At 54.9% G+C, this 17,400-nt stretch overlaps 1 protein-coding gene across 1 annotated transcript in view; it reads right to left on the reverse strand.

Annotated features, from left to right (window-relative positions):
• Nucleotides 1-11,301: 11,301 nt before the first annotated feature.
• Nucleotides 11,302-17,400, reverse strand: part of TP73 (tumor protein p73) — a 56,122-nt gene continuing 50,023 nt past the window's right edge. The window contains exons 8-15 of the mRNA XM_043923440.1: nt 17,036-17,145; nt 16,565-16,707; nt 16,117-16,205; nt 15,223-15,347; nt 14,642-14,790; nt 14,245-14,383; nt 13,784-13,877; nt 11,302-12,314 (exon numbers count right to left, since the gene is read on the reverse strand). Coding sequence (XP_043779375.1) covers nt 11,976-12,314; nt 13,784-13,877; nt 14,245-14,383; nt 14,642-14,790; nt 15,223-15,347; nt 16,117-16,205; nt 16,565-16,707; nt 17,036-17,145 — 1,188 coding nt within the window. The 3' untranslated portion in view covers nt 11,302-11,975. The remainder of the gene's footprint in view (nt 12,315-13,783; nt 13,878-14,244; nt 14,384-14,641; nt 14,791-15,222; nt 15,348-16,116; nt 16,206-16,564; nt 16,708-17,035; nt 17,146-17,400) is intronic.

Below are 17,400 nucleotides of genomic sequence, written 5' to 3' on the forward strand. Positions count from 1 at the left end.
ATCCTAAAGGAAATCAGTCCTGAATATTCATTGGAAGGACTGTTGCTGAAGCTGAAACTCCAATAATTTGGCCACCTGATGCAAAGAACTGACTCACTAGAAAAGACCCTGATGCTGGGAAAGATTGAAGTCAGGAGGAGAAGGGGATGATGGAGGATGAGATGGTTGGATAGCATCACTGACTCAATGGACATGAGTTTGAGTAAGCTCCAGGAGTTGTTGATGGACAAGGAAGCCTGGAGTGCTGCGGTTCACAAGGTGGAAAAGAGTGCAACACAACTGAGCGACTGAAATGAACTGAACTGGGGCTCAGCTGGAAAAGGATCCAACTGTAATGCAGGAGACCTGGGTTCAATCCCTGGGTTGGAAAAATCTCCTGGAGAAGGGAAAGGCTACCCACTCCAGTATTCTGGCCTAGAGAATTCCACGGACTGTATAGTCCAGGGAATCATAGAGTCAGAACTGAACTGAGAGTCTCCTAATCTTGATGAGCTCCTCTGGTCCCTTTTATCTTGCCTCAGGTGGTTTCCTAGCTGCTGCTCCTCCATTGATTAGCAACAGTTTGAATCTGCCCTTTGGAAGTCAGGGAAGGTCATGTAGGCTGGAGTCTTGCCTACAAGAAATGGGGGACAGAAAGGCCCAGGAGCTGCACAGAGCCCTGCTTGGCATCAGGGGTGGAAGCCAGGGGGGCTTATTCAAGAGCAGCAGAGGCTAGATCCTTGGGGCCTGTGCTCTTTGTGATGCGGAATGACCACTAGGACAATGTCAGAGATCTGGGCTGGAGCTGTTGCAGGAAGGGAGACCCCTTCAAGGGACCGAAAGCGGGCTCTTGCCTAACACTTGGAAATGAATTGTCTAGGAGACACACAAGCTGACAAAGCAAGAGACTTGATTGGGAAGGGGCACCCGGGTGGAGAGCAATAGGGTAAGGAAACCCAGGAGAACTGCTCTGCCATGGGGCTCACAGTCTCCAGTTTTTATGATGATGGGATTAGTTTCTGGGTTGTCTTTGGCCAATCACTCTGATTCAGAGTCCTTCCTGGTGGCGCATGCATTGCTCAGCCAAGAAGGGTGCCAGTGAGGAGGATTCTAGGAGGTGGTCGGACACGTGGTGTCTCCTCTTAACCTTTCCTGAACTCTTCCGGTTGGTGATGGCCTGTTAGTTCCGTGTTCCTTACCAGGACCTCCTGTCGTAACATAACTCATGTAGATGGTTACTACTACATGGTGCCCGGCCAGGGTGGCCGGTTCAAGTCAGTGTTTCCCCTAACAGAGCCAGAACCCCCAGTGGCAGCTACTACTGCCCTGGTCTCCCAGGTGCTGGCCTCACACAGCAGAGTCACTTCCCCAGTTCTGAAAGCCAGGAGTCCAAGACCAAGATGTTGGCAGGGCTGGTTCCTTCTCAGGCTGTGGAGGAGGTGCCTCCAGGCCTCTCACTGAGCCTCCAGTCCCCTGGGGCTCCTTGGCTTTGTCAATTTAGAAGAAAATTGCACAACGTGAGAGCTATGAGTTAAGTTATATTTGGGGTGAGATGAGGACTGCAGCCTAGGAGACAGCACCTCAGAGAGCTCTGAGAAACTGCTCCAAAGAGGCTGAGGGAGGGGAAGGTCAATATATATGTGATTTTGATGAAGGGGGAGTTCATGTTATCAAGCACTTATCTTTGCAAAAAGGTTTTCTGTGAGTCACAGGGAGCTGATGTCACCATGAAGGGATGTAGTGCTTTGCTGGTTATGAGGATAGGGCTCACAAAATACCTAACTATCCAAAGACCTGTTCTGCCAGTTTTTCCCAGAGCCCTGAGTGCCTCATTCCTGCTCTCCACCCTGAAATCCCTTCAGGGCCTGTTGAAGGTCAGCAGTTGCAGCAGCATATGGCCCAGTCCTTGCAGAGGTCAATGGCAAGTGCCAGTGTGTAGCTGACAGCTTGTTAGAAGCATCACCCCGTCTTCTGCTTCGTCTTCACATGACACCTCCCCATGTGGTGTGCCTGTGTACACATGTCCCCTGTTTATAAGGACACCAGTCCTATTGGACTAAGGGCCTGACTCCAGCGTGACTTCACCTTAACCCAACCATTTACCATCTGCAATGACCCTGTTTCCTAATAAGGTCACATTCACAGGTCCTGGGGGTTAGGACCTCAACACATGAATTTTTTAGGAGACAAGATTCAACCCATAACAACTCCCCCCATCAGTAATGTTAAGTGCAGAGTGCTCTCCAGTCCAGATTCCCCAGCCTCGGGCCACCTGAAACGTGTCTGGCATGTAGCAGTATTTGATAGAATGCACGAATGATCAGTTTTGTCTTATGAGAATTTCTGATGAAAAATGCAGTTAAAAGCTGATGACATTCCAGCTTGTTTTCAAACTTTAAGTCAGTAAATACTTAAGGCCAACCAGTAAAAAACAGCAGGCTTGTTCTGGTGCCAGGGATAGTAAGGTGAAAATGAGACATCTGTTCCCTTGGAGATTAGCCCCTGGCCTGAAATATTTTGTCTTCACCTTTATTTTACTCAACTGTGACCCATGAATGTATCCTTCATTCAGAATCTAGAAATAGGAGCTGATCACCAATGGGGCAGCTGCTTATCCAATATTCCTTTCTTTCTGTAAACAGATCCCTGGTTTTAAGCCTGGCAGGGATTAACCCTGCTAAGACATTTCCCAGCCATGCAAAAGTAGTCATTCACTTTCCAGAGAGCTCTTTAAATAGAGAGGGTCTGCTAATGTTCAAGTTGTGATCAGACTTCCCTTCCTTTTTAGGGCTGGATAATAGTCCATTGTATAAATAGACCACATTTTGTTTATCCCAGTGGTCATCCATAGATGGACACTTGGATTGCTTCCATATTTTGGTTCTTGTGAATAAATCTGCCACAAACCCAGGAACATGAGTTTTCAGCTGTTGACTAAAAAGATGCACAATGTGAGAGCTGAGAGATCAGTTTTATTTGGGGCAAAATGAGGACTGCAGCCCAGGAGACCACACCTCAGGTAGCCCTGAGAGACTGCTCCAAAAAGGTAGTGGGGGAAGGTAAATAAATAAGATTTTGGTGAAGAGGGAATTTAGTGCAATCAGTGCTTACTTTACAAAAGGTTTTCTGCTAGTCACAAGGGGTAGATGTCACCATGAAGGGGTTTAGTGCTCTTTTTAGATATGAAGAGATGCAAAGATTGATCATAAAATCAGTTCCTGAAAATACCTAACCATCTAAAGACCTTTCCACCAGATTCCCTGGAGCATAGAGTGCCCCACTCTCCACCCTGAACTGTCTTCAGGGTGTGTCAAAGGTCAGCAGCTGCAGTAACACAGGGTTCAATCTCTGCAGAGGCAGATGGTAAGCACCAATTTGTAGTTGACACAAGCATCACTTCCAGGCTCCCAATCACTCTTGGTCTTTTTAAAAAGTATTTGTTTATTTATTTATTTGGCTTCTCAATTAAAAGACATCCTTGTAAGAAAAGCTATGACAAACCCAGACAGTGTGTTAAAAAGCAGAGACATTACTTTGCCAACAAAGGTCCATATGGTCAAATGGTTTTTCTAGTAGTCATGTATGGATGTTAGAGTTGGACCATAAAGAAAGCTGAGCGCTGAAGAATTGATGTTTTCCAACTGTGGTGTTGAAGAAGACTCTTGAGAGTCCCTTGGACTGCAAGAAAATCAAACCAGTCTATCCTAAAGGAAATCAACCCTGAATATTCATTGGAAGGACTGATGCCAGAGCTGAAGCTTCAATCCTTTGGCCACCTGATGTGAAGAGTCAACTCACTGGAAAAGACCCTGATGCTGGGAAAGATTGAAGGCAGGAGGAGAAGGGGACAACAGAGGACGAGATGGTTGGATGGCATCACCAACTCAATGGACGTGAGTTTGAGCAAGCTCTGGGGGTTGGTAATAGAAGAGAAGCCTGGGGTGCTGCAGTCAATGGAGTCGCAAAGAGTTGGACATGACTGAGTGATTGAACAACAATTTATTTGGCTGCACTGAGCTGCAGTGACCTGCACGCAGGATCTTCAGTTGTGGCATTCGATCTTCAGTTGTTTGCACCTTTACTGCACATGGTGGGGACTTTGTGCTGTCCTGGGCCAGGCGGGCCCCTCCCCAGGGCAGGACGGTGACTCAGTCCTTGTGCAGCACTGCTCACACTGAGCCTCGGGCGGCCACACATCTGTGCTTAGGAGACACTTTTAGATGGACTGGTTCACCAACCATAACCCCCCCTTTCCGCTCAGTTTTCTGTTTGCTGTAAAGCTGTATCCTATGTAGAAAACTTGCTTGCTGTTTGTTTATCAGAAGCTCTACACTTTGCCCAGATTAACTTCTGTAACATCTAAAATGTCCTTCTATCTATTAATAGATATGACCTCCTTAAAGTGGTTAAGAATCCATCTTGCAATACAGAGGATGCAGGTTCAGTCCCACCCCCTAGTCGGCGAACTCAGATCCCACGTGTAACCAGTCAGCTAAGCCCAGGTACCACAACTACTGAGCCCCCAGCCCACAACTACAGAGTCTGTGTGCTGTGATGAAAGGTCCCACATGACAGCACGAAGATCCCACGTGCCACAACTGAGACCCGTCACCGGCAAATAAGCAAATAAAAATTATATAAAAAAACAAAAACAGTGCAGACACTGTGGTTATCACCATGAAATTCCCTGGTGGGTCTCTGGTCACCTTGGACATCAGCCAACTTCACACAGGAATCTGTGACCAGAGACTGGAGGTGACCCCCCTGTCCCCTCTCCACTCCCCAGCCAGTTGTAACTGTGAAACATAAAGTATTTCCTTCTGACAGGTCAGAGGGAAGAGCTCTTCTGATCTAGCCGTGCTCTGTTCAGAGTGCACACAAGGGGGCAGTACTAGCGCAGCACCTTGTATGCAGTAGATGCTCAATAAATACTTTTAAAAAAAAGCTTTTGTTTATTTATTTGGCTGCACCAGGTCTTAGTTGTGTGTGGCATGCCAGATCTTAGTTTCCTGACCAGGACTTGAACCCATGACCTCTGCATTGGGAGCATGGAATATTAACCACTGAACCACTAGGGAAGTCCCTATTGTACTTTTTATGAAAAATACTTTTAAACTCTTCTGGTAAGAGCCAAGTTTCTCACCCTTTGATGATTGAGATTCCCTCTTTGGTCCTAATGAAGTTTAAAAAAACTGTCTTCCTAAAGGTGCTTTTCCTATATTTACATGGGTTTTTATATCAAAGATCCCCATGGTCTTCTGGTCATTACACACAGAGCTTAATCTGCATCATGGCACGTCGTAGTACAGAGTGGAAACAGGCTTGGAAGGTCAGTGTCATATGTCCCCCCTCCTGTGCCCTGCCCTGCCCTGTACAAGCTGTCACCACCTGGACAGTGCATCTCTAACCATTTGCCCTTTCCAGTCTCCCTTGACCACTTTCCAAATGCACAGCTAGGGGCACCTTTACAGGTATATAATCAGGTCCCCCTGGGCCTCTCCAGCTGGCCTCTCCCCTCTCCCTGGACTCCCAGGCCCAGGTTGGGGGCTTCCTGAAGGCGTACCAAGAGCTCTACAGACACTTTCTCAGGAACCTTCAAGTTTGGTGACATTCTCAGGAGGAGCCTGGGCTGTGCTGACTTTTTTAAATGTTAAATATTTATTTATTTGGCAGCTCTGTGTCTTAGTTGTGGCATGTGGCATCTTAGAGCTTTGTGTGGCATTCAGGGTCTTTAGTTGTGGCATGAGGACTCTTCACTGCAGCATGTGGGATCTTAGTTCCCTGACCAAGCCCCCCTGCATTGGGAGCATGGAATCTTAGCTGCTGGACCACCAGGGAAGTCCTGGGGCCGTGCTGACTTTCAACAAGAATATTAAGTTATGGGCAGTGCAGTGGGCATGTCATTTTCAAAGTGGAACTCACATTGCCAATGCCAGAATCAGTTTCAAAGTTGTTTGTTTTGAATAATCATTAGCCTTGTATGTATTTTAGGTACCCTGCTGTACGTGTCTCTTTAGGGTTATGTGAATATACCCCATTGCCTGAAGTGCCATAAACAGTGTTTTAGCTTTGAAGCATGTAACAGGACAGTTACTTCCAAGTTCCTGGGATCGAGTGAATTTCACATGTCCTTGAAGAAAGCATGTGCTTAGTCTTTCAGTTGTGTCCCACTCTTTGCGACCGCATGGACTGTAGACTGCCAGGCTCCTCTATCCATGGGCTTTTCCAGGCAAGAATACTGGAGTGGATTGTCATTCCCTTCTCCAGTGGATCTTCCCAACCCAGGGATCAAATCTGGGTCTCCTGCATTGAAGATGGATTCTTTATTGTCTGAGTCAATGAAACATAGCAGCTGCTGAGTGGAGCTGAGAGCCTAAATTCCTGGAGAATTCCTGCCTGGGGCCGTTTCTGGGGCTGGTTGGGCTTCCCTGGTGGCTCAGGTGATAAAGAATCCACCTGCAATGCAGGAGACCTGGGTTCAATCCCTGGGTCGGGACGATCCCTGGAGAAGGGAATAGCTACCCACTCCAGTATTCTTGCCTGGGAAATCCATTACCAGAGGAGCCTGGTGGGCTACAGTCCATGGGGTTGCAAAGAGTTGGACACGGACGAGTGACTTTCACTTTTTCACCTGAAGAAAGTGGCTGGCGAGGGAGACCAAGTGATCCCGGGAGAGGGACATGTCCAATAGAGGTGGCGGGGCCTCCCTGGTGCACCAACCCTGGAGGCTGTGGCCTTTCCATGTCCCCATATCCCCAGCTAGAGGAGGAATGTTGTGGCCCTGGCTGGGATCTAGGTTTTTGCCCTAACTCTGTTTAAACACACTCTGTCCAGGGAAAGAGGCTCCTGCAATCACCTGTAAGAGAAGCTCCCAGGGCCCTTCCAGTGACTGCAGCTGCACAACCGTCCTGGTGGAGCTGGTCAGCCGTGGACCCGCGGCAGGAAGCAGTCAAAGTCTCTGCGGTTAAGACAGAAGCACCGTGAAGCACCACGCAGCTCGAACCTGGGGCCCCACCTGAGACGTGAAGGCCCATCCCCAGGTACCCGGTGCTGAGAGGGATGGGACCTTAGGTGGCATTATCATTTGGAGACTGAGTGGGTTTGGTTACCAGGGTGATGGGATTGCTTACGGCAGAACGACAGAGCCAGGAGACAGAGCCTGGGGTTGCTGCTATGTCTGGAGCCTGTGCCTGGTGAGCGAGGGACACCCTTCTGCAGGGGTCCTGGGAAGAACACAGGGCAGGACTTAGACCATGTAAACTGGGCAGAAGCCCCGGCTCTGAGCGGCTCCTCTTCTTGAGGCAAGCAGAGCAAAGGCCAGTTCAGCATCTGAGACAATGTACTCTGTGTCTGGAGCAGTCTGAAGTTCCCGAGGGCCTTGGGGGCAATTGTAGCAGTATTTATTTATTTTAAACTCTATATTGAATTTGTTATGATATTGCTTCTGTTTTACATTTTGGTTTTTTTTTTGGCCACAAGACATGTGAGATCTTAACTCCTGGAGCAGGGATGGAACCCGCATCCCCTGTATTGGAAGGCGAAATCTTAACCATTGGACCACCAGGGAAGTCCCTGTAGCATTATCTAAAAGCCAAACAACTTTACTGAAGAATCAGTGAGTTTGCGCTTAATATATTATGCAGTACTATTCCTATGAAGTGTTCAAGTACCATTCTCCAAGAATACTGAAGTCGGTTGCCATTCCCTTCTCCAGGGAATCTTCCCAACCCAGGGATCAAACCCAAATCTCCTCTACTGGCAGGCAGGTTCTTTACCACTAACACCACCTGGGAAGCACACGTACCATACTGACATTAATGAATCATTTTTAAATTCTTGCCTGAAGATAGCCTTTCTCTTTGGGTGTCTGTGGGAAAAGGAGCTGATGCTATTCCTCCCAAGGGGCCGTGGTCTGCGCTCTCTTGGCAGCTGCTGGGTGGGGAGGCAGTGGGGAGGTTGTCCCTAGAGCACAGTGCCTTGCAAGGTGGCAGATCTGCTCTGAACTCAGGCTCTCTTTCTAAAATTACATGCCAGCCTATTGGAGATGTTTTTGTATATTTGCAAATAATTGTTGTGTATTGCTTGTAACTCCACTTGTGAAAAGAGTTTTTAAACCAAGATACTAAAATCGCCTTGTTCTGAACACGTGAGCACTACCGTGTTCATCCTTCCAAGTGGGTGTTTCAAGACCCTGTCGCGATGTCTGTAGCAGCCTCTTTCTAATTAAGTCCTTGTTCCCATCTTGTCCTGAGGTGTTGGCGTCTGTGATGCGGATTCCTGTCACCGCGATGGGGTGGGGCCACTTCGCTGTAACAGGGAGGGTGACAGTTCTGGAGGAGTGGGGGATGCCAAAAGCCCCGCCCATGGAGGCGAGGCCAGGAAGGTGGGCGGGGCTCCATCTCACCTTGTTCTGAGAGGTGTGTGGAGGAGGGCACGCCAAGAGCCCCGCCCAGGACGGCGGGGTGAGGGCGGGGCCGGGTGGTGGGCGGGGCTCCGCCTCAATTTGTTCTGCTTGGTTTCAGCCACTTGTCTAGAAAGCCCCGAGCCTGTCTCAAGGTTGAACCGGTTTTGAGAGCGCTCCTTTTGCCGTGACAAGACCCCAGTCCCTCATTCACAGGTCTGACATCCAGGAACCTGGGACCTGAGGGACAGAATGAAGCCCCGTGTCCTGGAGACTGAGGCTGGCTGACTGGATGAGCTCCTGAGTTTTGCAGAGAAACGTGAACCTCAACGCGAGACAGCGGGAGGGCTGTCTACACTGACCCCGGGGAGACCTTCCTAAGAGGGACTCTGGACCCTGCTCCCAGGAGGCCTAAGGTGTCCGGGCCGCAGCCAGTCCCGTGAGCTGAGCCAGCAGCACTGGGAAAGAACCCGGTATTAGCCCTCAGGTCATCCTTGGACTCAAGTCCCTGCATATCCCCACGGAGCACTCAACTCTGAGGTGCAGGGGAGGAGGGCTCGTGAGTGTGTCACACACTGAAAACAGGACAAACTCTGATGGGGAGCCCGCAGAGTGCTTTGAGTCACTTGTGCTCTTGTCTTTGAATCCGATTCAGTCATAAGCGTCAGTCATTGGAAACCGGGCTTTATTATGTAACAAAACCCAAAAAATCCCACCAAAACACAGCTAAAAAAACACATTTTCTGAAGATTACATTCCCAAGAGAGGGTAATAATATGGTCAGAATAGATCCATCAATACTGCTGGAGGAAGCATTGCCTTACATTGCCGACAGGAGTGGTGTGTTTTTTTGTTTTTTTTTAACCTTAAAGTGCTTTAGCCAATAAAACAGAAGCCAAGTGTTTGTGTCTGCAAGGCTGGCATGTCCTAAGGGACAGTGAGACCATGTCCCCAGCCCCTGCATGTCCCCGGACAAAAGCCACTGAAGGTGCCACCTAGACCTGGGTGGGTGACCACCCCCCAGCAGCCAGGAAGGGCTGGTGGAGACTGAGCAGCTGTGCCTGGCCAGCATCCAAGGCTTCCTGCCCTCCTCTTCCCGGCTGGGAAACCTCACAGCTCACAGGTTTGTCTTCTCTTGATTTTTAAGGGCCTATAAAGGCCATTGCTCCTGTGTGTGTCCCTGTGACCATGACGGAATCCCCACTGAATCTGTTCTCAAGGTTGCTCCTCCATCAGTGCCAGAAACAAAGGTCCAGGACCACTGGAGCTCACCACCTGGGGCGTGGGAGCAGGGAGCCTGCGGTTGGCCCTCCGCAGGAATGTGCCTCCTCTACCTCCATATTGGGGGTCTGCCTGCCCTCTGCCTGCATGTTGCAGCCTCCCAGCTTCAGGAGCACCTGAGGGCCTCCCCACCGGCCAATGGAATGAGACTGAGGGACAGCCACAGGAGCCCCAGGAGCTCAGCTCCTTCTCAGCTGGCTTCATGGACCCCCAGGAGCTGGGGGAAAGGCCTGTGGCTCCTGAGGGGCCACAACTGGGGGGCCCAGTGTGTGCGCTGGAGCACGTGCCCTACCCCACAGCAGCCGACTGTGACCCTGGGCTCAGACCCAAGGTCTGTGGCTCAGTCCCCTCATCTGAACCGCATGAACAGTGTACTTACCCAGGCCCTGTGAGGGTGAGAAGGGAAACCAATGCCCACACCCCTCCCCCCACCCCCACCAGCCCAGCAACCCTGATCCCATGGCCGCTGTGATGATGCCGCCAGGGTGTGTGCTCCAGGGGGGCTGCAGGCCCCCAGGTGCCGAGCTGGCTTCTGTCCCCAGGCTCTCAGGCCTGGCTGTGCGTGGGGCCTCCAGGTGCTAATGACGCCCCCTCCCACCTCAAGGAGCTTCACAGGGAGCTTATGGTGTGGGGGGAGGGGGTGTTACCCTAGACTCTGGCACCTGCATTCACGCAATGCTTTTTAAATAAGTAGAACCAGGCAGTGTGCATACTCCACGTCCAGGATAAAGCCCTGGTCTGGAGGGCCACTGCTGGCCAGTCAGGGGTGGAGCTGGCTCTGGGGCTCCATTCCTGACTGGGCTCCAAGCCACTGAGGACAGCAGACACCCCACCCCTCCCACCCCCCCTCCTGGTGCCCCCTACCCCCACCCAGTGCCCTCCTCTGAAGAGCCTGGGAACTGAACACAGGAAATGGCACTTGAACCCCTAGGACTGAGATCCTGGCTTTAGAGTGGACCTGAGTGGTCACAGTCTGCTGCTTCCTAACTTCCCAGGGCTGGGGGCGGGGTGGGGATTATGGCAAGGGAAAGAACCCAAAGAGCGGTTAGGGCTCTGTCCGCATCAGCCCCTGGTCTGGGAGCCTTGCACTTCCCCATGACTTAGAGACAGGAGGGCTCAGATGATGACAGACTAACCCCAGGGAACCATGCAGAGTGAGGGACAGACAGGTGTCAGGCAAGTAAGTACCAGGTGATATCTCAGCTTACACAGGAGTCAGGCTTCCCTGCATCCCTGCTGCCTCATCCCCTTGCCCACGACTCCTGTGGTCCTGCTTCTGGCTCAGAAGTCTCCCTGACGACAGGACTGGCCAACCGGCCCCACTGCCCTGGGGGGTGCAGACACTGTCTCTCCCAGCCCGCTGACTCCTTGAGCTGCCCATAGAGGCCAGGACCCCCTCCACCGGCCTCAGCACTGTGAGGACAGGAGGGCCCCTCCCACACAGAACATGGCCTCCCAGGGAGCAGGGTGGGGCCGCGGCTGCAGCTAGCTGTTTACCCATCCCTGCATGGGGGAGCAAGTCACCCACCCCTGCCTGCTGTGGATCCTACCCGGCTGGCCCCTTTCTTAGCCCATCTTGTTTACACAGACGTTCAGAACGAAAGTTTAAAAAAAGAAAAGGCTCACCCACATGTAGAAAAAGGGCATCATTTTATCAAATATTGACAATTCCCAGTAGTCTGAGGAAACTGTGTCCGTGTCTATGCTCAGGGAGCCACTGGAGGAAGGGCACTGTGGCCAGAGGTGTTGGCATGAGGCTGGCTGCAGGCCATCCACCCGAAGTTTCCTTGCCTCCCGGGAGGGACCAGTCTTCCCAATTCCAGTGAAACTTGCGATTTTGTTTGGGGCAGGAAATGGGAGGTGGCTGCAGTGGGCTTTACACCAGTGGTCAAGGGTGCAAGGGGCAGACCGACCCTCAAGACCAGCAGAGGGAAAAGTCTCGGGCGGAGATGTAGTCTGGAGACTGGACTGGAGAACAGACGTGTTAGGGACAAGCACCGAGCCCCCCATCCCTACCCAGAGCCAGAGACATCAAAAAATACTTTTTGGCAGTTGTCAGCAGAGCCCCCAGGAAGGAGAGGCAGGGAAGGTGAGCCCTCCAGAGGACGGACCCTGGATGCGCATCCTCAGCACAACTCCGGGCGGCCTCCCCACTTCACCGGCGCAGCCCAGGGGTCCTGCCTCCCAGGCCAGTTGGTTACTGGGAGGCAGCAGCCATCCAGCGAGGCTTCCGGCCGCCAGGCTGGAGACTCCGCCCTCTCCGCTCTCCGCGTCGGTAGCACCGGGGCAGGGGGTCCGGCCTTGTCCTCCCCGCTCAGTTGGCCTCGCTCTCCGTGAACTCCTCTTTGATGGACTGTTTGCGGGACTTGCAGTCCGGGAGGTCGAAGCCGAAGTCGGCCCACTCGTCGGGCCCCGCGCCCCCGGCCGGGCCCCCGCGGTTGGGGATGGTGATGGTGTGGCGTACGCGGAAGTGAACGGCCTCCATGACCCGCTGGCGCTGCAGCTCCCCCGAGCCCCCGATGGCGATCGTGGCTGCGTTGCTGCTGGAGCGAATCAGCTGCTGGGTGCTGTAGTCGTGGCTTTGCTTCAGGTCCTGGAGCCCCCTCCAGATGGTCATGCGGTACTGGTCGGGGATCTTCAGGGCCCCCAGGTCCTGCAGGAGCAGCCGTCAGGCTCTGCCCTCCCCCCACCAGGGACATCACCTGCCCTGCACAGCCAATGGGGGACCAGGAGGGGGGACGAGCCCCCACTGAGGGGGAAGGGGCGGGGGCACAGAAGTAGACAGTGCCGGATAGCCCTGTGCCTGGTGGTCTGGCCACACCCAATTCTGCCCTGGACAGTACAGGAGAGACGAGAAATGACATGAGGTGGGAGTGGGGCACTGAGGTCATGTGGGCCCCATAGGGCCTGGGGCCCTGACCACAGTCAGAGTAACAGATGGAGCCACCCCCCCCCCCCACACCGGGTGCTGGAGGACCCCTGCCTCCCAGCCTCAGGGCTGGTTCCCCCACTTCAGGACAAAACAGAGCCTCAGGTTCCTGTCACCCCACCTCCACCCCGCCAAGCAATGCATCAACTGATGAGGAAGGGTTGGGCCCTGAGCTATTCCAGTGAGGCCACCAGGGGCAGGTCAGAGAGGGCAGTGGACAGAGGACAAGGCTGCCCTCTGAGCCACTGGCCCCGCTCCCTCTGGCAAACCCACATCCCTTGGCCAGGGAGGAGGCCTCTGTCCCAGGGTTGACTGTGGAGCAGGTCCAACAGAGGCTCCAGGCCACTGAGTTGGAGTCCTGGGATCCGGCCCGCTGACACCTGTGTCTCTCGGCCTCCAGCTAACAGTCATTACACTCAAGACAACTCCAGGCTCTACACTGTGCTAAATGGCTTCAGTTGTTTCTGACTCTTTGCGACCCCGTGGACCATAGCCCTCCAGGCTCCTCTGTCCATGGGATTCTCCAGGCAAGAATACTGGAATGGGTTGCCATTCCCTCCTCCAGGGGATCTTCCTGACCCAGAGACTGAACCCGTGTCTCTTACATCTCCTGCATTGGCAGATGGATTCTTTACCACTAGAGTCACCTGGGAAGCCCTATGAGTGCTCGTTGCTGGGACTCTGGTTTAACCCAAAGACCAGCCCGAGCTGTGGGTCAGGGGTCAGGATGCCAAGGGTGGGGCACTTCTAGCCCTGCACACCCTAGACCGGACATTCAGTTGCTGTGGGTGCACGGCAAGTGGTTTGGGCCTCAGTCCCGCCCCCCACCCCCGCCCTGCCCTGTGTAAATGGTGCTGAGCTAAAGCAGCACCCGGTCCCTTCTGGACTTCCCCTTCTGGAATTCATCATGGCTTGGAGACAGCCCACCCTCAGATGAAAAGCCACAGGACAGAGACTCAAGTCCAGATGAGGGACTTGGGGCAAGTCCTGTCTAGCCACGTGATGCTGGGTGTAAGCAAGTAGACTTGGCTACTTGCAGGAAGAAGGGTTTTCCAAACTCCCCAGCCCCCCTCACACGGGAAGACGGGAAATGGAGGGACTGCACCGCAAGAGGAGAAAGTTCCCTGGCCTGCAGACAGGGCCCACTCTGGTCTGGGGGTGGGTTCCCCATGCCTGCCCCACTGGGCAGTTACCTCTATCGTCAGGTTCTGCAGATGGTAAATGTTCTGTAAGCCCTGGGAGGTGAAATACTCGATGCAATTTGGACACCCCAATCCTGTTAGAAAACTGCAGAGAATTGGGGAAACAGAGCAGCATTAACTTGTAAAAACCTGGCTGTATGGCCCATCTGAGCAGCAACCAGCCACCCCCAGGTCTCCCCCGCCGGCCCAATGTGGCCACAGCTTCCAGCCCACGCTCACCTGGGCGCAGCCTCCAGGGAGTCCCTGGCTTTCTGTGCCCGCCTCCTGAACACCTGCTGGAGGCTCACTCCCCCACTCCCTCTATCTGCTCTCCAGACAGCGGAGCAGGGACAGCACCAGCTGCAAGGGACAGCAGGCAGAGACCCCCACCTCGGGCTTGGGGCGAGGCAGCCAGGAGCTACCAGGGCTGAGGTTACTGGGTTCGTGGCAGCACCCAGCAGCGGCCCACGTACCTGACCAGGCTGGGGTCAGCATGGTAGGGGGGTGGCGGGGTACAGTGGGACCCCGAGACCATGGACTGGGGGCTGGGGCCACCATTCATCTCCCCGTTGGCCGGCAGGGTGTGGCCGTGGTTGTTGAGTATCCCGGGGCCTGGGCAGAAAGCAGGTGGGACAGTCAGAGGGGGGCGGGCCAGGCCAGGTGTTCCAGGCTGCGTGGGAGAGGCTCGTAAGGCTTGGCCCTCCCCAAGACCTGGAGTGGATAGAGGGGACTGTGCCTTACGCTCTTGGGCCAGAATTGCAGGAGGGCCCGACCATCAAGAGCCCCGAGCGGTCCTGAGCTGGGCAGGAGGGTCTGGAGCCAGGCTCCCTCACCGCCCCCCGCCCCAGCCACCCTGCCCAAGCCACTCACCCATGGGTCCCAGGTTGGGCCCAGCCACTGAGCTGTGTGGGGGAGGCTGGCCCACCAGCTGGTTGACTGAGGGCAGCTTGTTGACGGCCCCATGCGCTTTGTTCATGGGCGAGAGGATAGGCCCGTAGGATGGAGGCTGAAGGTGGCTCCTGCTCAGAAGGGACAGCAACTCCAAGTGAAGCCCCCTGCTGCAGGGGCCTGGAGACCCCACCCACACGGGGGTCAGAGCGCCTGCCTCCAGCCCAGCCTCCCTGCCTGACAGCGGCCACACTCGCCACAGGCCTGCTCAAAGGCAGGTCCTGGGCAATGGGTAGGAGCCAGAGGGAGGCCATTCTTGACCCTGGAACCAGACCTATTCTTGGTGGGTCAGTGTCACCCCGACCACCCCTTCCTGGCCCCCACTCAGCAGACTTCTAGACTGAGATGCTGCAGTTCAGGGAGGCTTCCTGGAGGAGGGGTACTGCCTGGTGCTGCTGTGTTTTCCCTGCTGGGTCATCCAGCCCCATCTTTCCCCACATCAGACAGGTGGGTAAGACCAGGAAGACTGGGGTTGGGGGCAGGGGTGGAGGGGCTGCACTCACGGCCTCTGCAGGAGCTGCTGCTGCTGCTGCCGGTAGGAGTCCACCAGCTGCTGGGGCACCAGCTCCATCAGCTCCAGGCTCTCCTTGACCTTCATCAGGATCTCAAAGTTCTCCCGGCCCCGCACCTGAGCACAGATAAGCGGACCCTCTGCCTGCCCAGGACATGTAGACAACGCCTGGCCCCAGACCCCTCCCCCCACCTCCTGGCGCAGGGGAGTGCCTCTCCTTTCTCAGGGCTCTCCAGCCCCTACAGCCAGGGGGGGTCCCCTGGTCCTGCTCTCCTCTCCAGAAGTAGGTCTGAGCGAAGCTGGTGGGCTGGCTCCTGTCCATGCAAACCACACCCACTCCTTACTACCTCTGCGTCTTTGCCACACAGTCTCCTCCCTCTTTTCAGAGCTCAGCAGACCTGAGGTACTGGGGTGGGGGGGCCCTGGACAAACATGGGGCTTCTAGAACAAGGAACTCATTCTTGAAGGACTCAAGACAAGTCCTTGAAGGACAAAAAACAAGCTCACATCATGGAGACCAATCCTAGAAAAGCAGGTGGGGGTTAATCTGTGCTGGGGTGGCCGCATCCCAGCTCGGTGATGTGCTGGGGCCCAGCAGGCTGTGGGATTCCTCCTACCTGCTCCCTTGGGTGGGGGACTGCATCACCCTGCACACTATATCACTGTATCCATAACACGCCCTCCTGCTCTGGGAGCTCCATCAGTGGACCTGCTCCCCTTGTGGCTAGTCCAGCTCTCTGGGCCCTCGTTCTCCTTTCTGGGATCCACAGAGCTTGGGGGTCTCAGCTGTCAGGGCATGCTGGATGGCACCTTCCACCCCCAGGGCCCTGGGTCTCCCCCTAGCACCGCCATGCCCTGGCCTGAGCTCCGCAGCCGCGGGACTCACATGCATGTAGTACACATCATCGTCACCATGCCGCCTCTTCTTCACGTTGGTGCCCAGGGCAGGAACGGTAGGGGGGCTCTGCTTGAAGGCTAGCAGGGGTCAGGGGCTTTGTGAGCAGGCAGGGAGGAGGCGGGGCACATGCAGGTGAGCCAAGCCAACCCCCTCACCCCGCCCCGCCACCCGGCCTGAGCCGACCTCCCTGAGGTGTCCCTCGTGGACAGGCCTGGAGCCCAGTCACCCACTTGGATGAGCAAACTCGAGCAGCCACCCAGACTGGACAGAGTGGACTGGGGGGCAGCCACATGGCCGGGGCTCACTCTGTCCCCTGGACACAGGCTTGCATGTTTCCCGAAAGTCTCCAGACTGGTCCAGCTCGTCCCGAGGGTGGCCCGGCTCTGACAGTCCGGAGTTGCCCTCCGCCCTTGCCCCTGCCCCGAGCCCCGCTCACCGCGCTTGCTGGCGGCCCCGCTCTTGGCAGCACTCTCATTGAGGGCCTGCTGCTCGCGGTAGTGGTCTTCATCTGCTTTGCGGTCTCGGCCAGGACAGGCACAGATGCGGCCCTCAAAGGACCGGCGGCCCAGCACCTGTCCACTGTCCAGGGCACAGCCAGAACCGTGAGCTCTAGGGGCCCACCTTCCCCACCCGCCTTGAACCCCACGGGACTGGCCTTGATGGGCTCAGGGCTGAGAGCACAGCTGCTCCAGGACAGCAGGTCTCCTGCCTCGCTCCCAGGGTGGTGCCTGCCCCTGCAGCCCCTGCAGCCCCTCCCAGCACACGGCCTGCAGGGCCCCTCCCCAAACTTGCCTCTAAGGCCAGCACCCCTCCTTGGTCATGGCTGTCTCCCCAGCAAGATCCCCAGAAGCACTGGCCCAAATCCCTGCGCACCCACCCCCCCACCTCCCACCTCCAGCAGACTCACTCCCGTGTCTCCAGGGTGATGATGATGAGGATGGGCCGCCGGTTCATGCCCCCAACACAGCTGCTGTTGCACATGAAGTTGTATAGGATGGTGGTGAACTCTGTCCCCACCTGCACACAGGGAGGCAGGGAGGCTGTGGTGTCAGCAGGTGGCCTCAACCCACAGGCGTGGGGCTCATGGGCTTCCAAGCACCCATCCCTCACATCTCCAGTGCGCAAGAGGCTGCTGGGCCCTCTGGTCCTCTGCCATCTATCTACCCATTCACCATGCATCTACCTCCATCCACCCATCCTCCCATCCATCATTCATCATCCATCCATTTATCTATTCACCATCTGTCTGTCATCCATGCAAGTATCCATCCA

The sequence above is a fragment of the Cervus elaphus genome, chromosome 14 (genome assembly GCF_910594005.1).
Source record: "Cervus elaphus chromosome 14, mCerEla1.1, whole genome shotgun sequence".
In the NCBI taxonomy this organism is placed as follows: domain Eukaryota; kingdom Metazoa; phylum Chordata; class Mammalia; order Artiodactyla; family Cervidae; genus Cervus; species Cervus elaphus.